General features: G+C 31.9%; 1 protein-coding gene across 1 annotated transcript; it reads right to left on the minus strand.

Moving 5' to 3' along the window:
• LOC107625436 (40S ribosomal protein S24-1) lies at nucleotides 742-3,336 on the minus strand (the record flags this gene model as incomplete). The annotated part of the gene is given in 6 exon segments (XM_016328069.2): nucleotides 742-1,028; nucleotides 1,126-1,212; nucleotides 1,874-2,044; nucleotides 2,162-2,203; nucleotides 2,367-2,501; nucleotides 3,103-3,336. Coding segments are annotated over 5 exon segments (414 nt in total). The 3' UTR covers nucleotides 742-986.

The raw sequence follows: 3,656 nt of genomic DNA on the forward strand, positions 1-3,656 counted from the left end.
CATTAGCGCCAAGTCTCCACCATCGGTTACAATTCAAGTCGATCCATGGGTTTCTAGGTTAACTTTAGGCTAAATACAAATGACAAACGTGCTTACTGCTTACCTAAAGTGATTTTATTGGAGAAGGAAAAAAATCAAGGAATGCTAGACCATAAAATGAGAAATGGAAGACAACATTGCATGTGTAGATACATGGGTTTGATGCCATTGATCATTCCGCATTGCAGAATGTAAATAACTATTAATTAAAACGGTCCCACTACGTTACCAACAGCATATCTGCCAACTCTTATTTATAATTGTATTTCATGGAAGTATCTTCGTAGATGTGTCTAATAAAAATATCTTTTTTATGGCTGTATTAATAGAAGTGTCTTTATAGATATATTTTTTGGATGTGTCTCTTTATATATGTATTTAAAATATAATAATTAATTATTATTGATAATAAATTGACAGATAATATGTTGGTACCCTATACTTTTCCTAATTAAAATTCTTTCGATAAAAATATTATTATTGACAAATAATCCAGTTTTTAAAACTTGCTCACGTACACGTACGATACGAACCATACTTGCAAACGCAAAAGCTAACTTCAATTTGAAATTCTTAACAAAATAAATGTTTCACGTATTTATCCAAAATAAAGACAGTTTTTTATCTTTTTAAAGCATCACCATTTTATGATGATCATAAATGATTTCTTTACCGCATATAAAAATCCTATAAAATAAATGATTGATCTGTCAAATTTTCAAGCACCATAGGAATTCATAATCAGTCTAGCAAACATTTGAAAACATTCGTAAGTGATCAACTGATTTCTCCTCAATCTTAAGTTGTAACTAAAGATTAATAATTTGAAAGGCAAAAAGATCACGTCGTCAAATACTGAAACATCTCATTCTAGGAATCTAAAAAATAAAATATCCATTACAAAATTCCAACACAACCTTGAAATCAAAACCAAGATGTTTGAGAACTCATTTCTTCTTTCCAGCCTTGGCAGCATCAGAAGCCTTGGTCTGAAAATAAAAATAGGTTACTATTTTTACTAAGCAAGAGCAATACGAGATGAACAATCATCAATAAAAAAACAATTTGCTTTTGGCAACTATTTACCTTCTTTACTCCACGGATCTTCTTTGCCCTGTTCTTTCTCTCCTTCATTTGCTTCCTTGACTTTTCAACCTTAGTATCAAGTCCATTCTGCGAATGACAGAGGATTTTAGCGAAGGATTATGCAAAACACAGCAACATGGCACAGATATTAAAGAAGAAAAGTTCTAATTCCTCAAGACCAAAAAGAACAAATGGATGCATGACAAGACATGAGAATGGTCAGATTAAGCTACAGGGTAAGGGTCTTGTACAAAATATCTCAAGAAATTCTAGCATAGTAAAGGGGTAATTAATCAAGCAAAACAAATTATTGTATTGTTTAAGAGGAAGCAACTGTTAGAAGCCAAACAGCAACTAAAAAGAGCTAATGATTTCATCTGAAAACTAATGAATTCTAATATGCACAAGCTTTCAAATTAATCTTTTGGAACATCTCTATTGTTAATGCTCATTAATCATAACAGTATACAATTTCATGTTACATTATGGATCAACAATAAAGAACAACATATTTTCACCCCATGCAACTCCAATCTAAAAATAAAAAACAGTGCTGACAGCATCAGAGTACTATATTATTATACATAGAGGTCATCCAATAACAATTAATATTAGTAAGCACTAACTTACCAGTCTTACAATTTACAAAAACATACATCCTAGTTGCATGAAAGTGTTTCTCATTCCATAGCAATTACACTCATGAACAAAAACCACATTAGAAAAACAAAAAACCGAGTTATCTTACCCTAATTAGTCTGTACTTAGGCTCATACTTCTTAGCATTCTCAACAGTGTCATAAATCAAACCAAAACCAGTGGATTTGCCACCTCCGAAATGGGTGCGGAACTTGAACACAAACACGGTGTTGGGGTCCTTAACATCATAGATTCTAGCAAGCTTCTCCTTAAGCTCAGCCTTCATATTCCAAACACAACAAAAATTAGAAACCCTAAACACCATTATTGTCCAACCAATAACTACCTGACAAAAATCAATTAAATCTAAAGTTTTCGGCTAACAAACAGAATGTACCTTAGAAACATTTGCCCTCCCTGGATGAAGAACATCAATGACCTACAACCACACAATTAAAGAGAAAACGAGGCTCAGCTAAATCGTATGTAGCGCTCAATTCATCTATCATTATCAGATCCCAATTATTCCAAAATCTAGATACTTAAAGTCTATGATAAAGCCATAAAAACAGTGTGAAAGTGAGAATGGTGAACGAACTCACGAATTGCTTTCTGGAGAGGAGCCTGTTAGTCATAAACTTCCTTGTTCTGATGGTAACCGCTTTGTCAGCCATGTTTGTTGAAGCTTGAGGACCCTAATCGTGCTGGAAGAGTGTAGTGTTGAAACCCTAACAAAACTACATCCATATTTATAAGGGGCAAACCCTAACTTGCAATTTTTTTTTTACTTAAACCCAGGTGTATACGGATCGGATTGGATCAGATGTATCCGCAAAACAGAAACTTTATTTAAATGCATATTGCTACATAAAAAATTCAATAAAACTCTTTTATTCACACTTTTAAACCTATTTATTCCTAAAATATTTTTAAACAAACTTTTCTTAAATAACAAAAATAAACAATAATAGGAGGATCTCACCACAACTAAACAGGACCAAAGAACAAGTGAACAAGTATAATTCATGATATCTAATTCTTTTAGACATATAAACAATAACAGCAGCATCACACACAACAACTTAACAAGTAAGATGACAGAAAACTAAATTATAAAATCCGACTATGTTCTAGATTTCATCTTGTGAGTTTTATGTACTCTTCTGGTGGTACTAGCACCGACCTAGAAACAGCCAAAAACTAGTTTATATCCGCAACCAATTCCCAATTATTCACAATTCACAGTTCAATTAGTTTAGAATCTGCCAAAAACATCTATTCACAATTCACAGTTCAAATGACCTTCACAAAACTCAAATGATCTTCATAAAAAAATACCTGAAGTCCTGAACAATGAAGCTGATTCGCTGGAAGGAGGACGGTGAACCGACGAGAACGGAGGACGGCGATGCGGCAGTAAGGCAAGGCGGCGAGGACGTCAAGGCAGCGAGAACAGAGGACCACGGACTGAGAGGACGACAACGTGGCAGGAACTGAGTACCACTGACGGTGATAACGTCTAAACCAGGAAGAGGGAGGGATGAACGCAAGGAAAAGCGGCGAGAGGAAGCATTTTATATTTTATTATATTATTTATAAAAAATAAATATTTTTAATTTTAAAAATTTTAGAATTAATAAATTTGATATTGTATATTTTAAAAATAAAATTAATAGTTTTAAACTAAATTAATAAAGATTTTTTTATTAAAAAAATATTTAGAAATTATTTATTTTTTAAATTTTAGCTAAGTATTATTTTAAAAAGTTTTTAAAATTTAGAATGTAGATAAAAAATCTATTAATAAATAAAACAATTATAATTTTGAATTTTTATTAATAAAAATATTTATACATAAATATACCTTTTAATAAAATGATGAAGTGTGAGTG

Source organism: Arachis ipaensis, chromosome B02 (assembly GCF_000816755.2).
Source record: "Arachis ipaensis cultivar K30076 chromosome B02, Araip1.1, whole genome shotgun sequence".
Classification (NCBI taxonomy): Eukaryota; Viridiplantae; Streptophyta; class Magnoliopsida; order Fabales; family Fabaceae; genus Arachis; species Arachis ipaensis.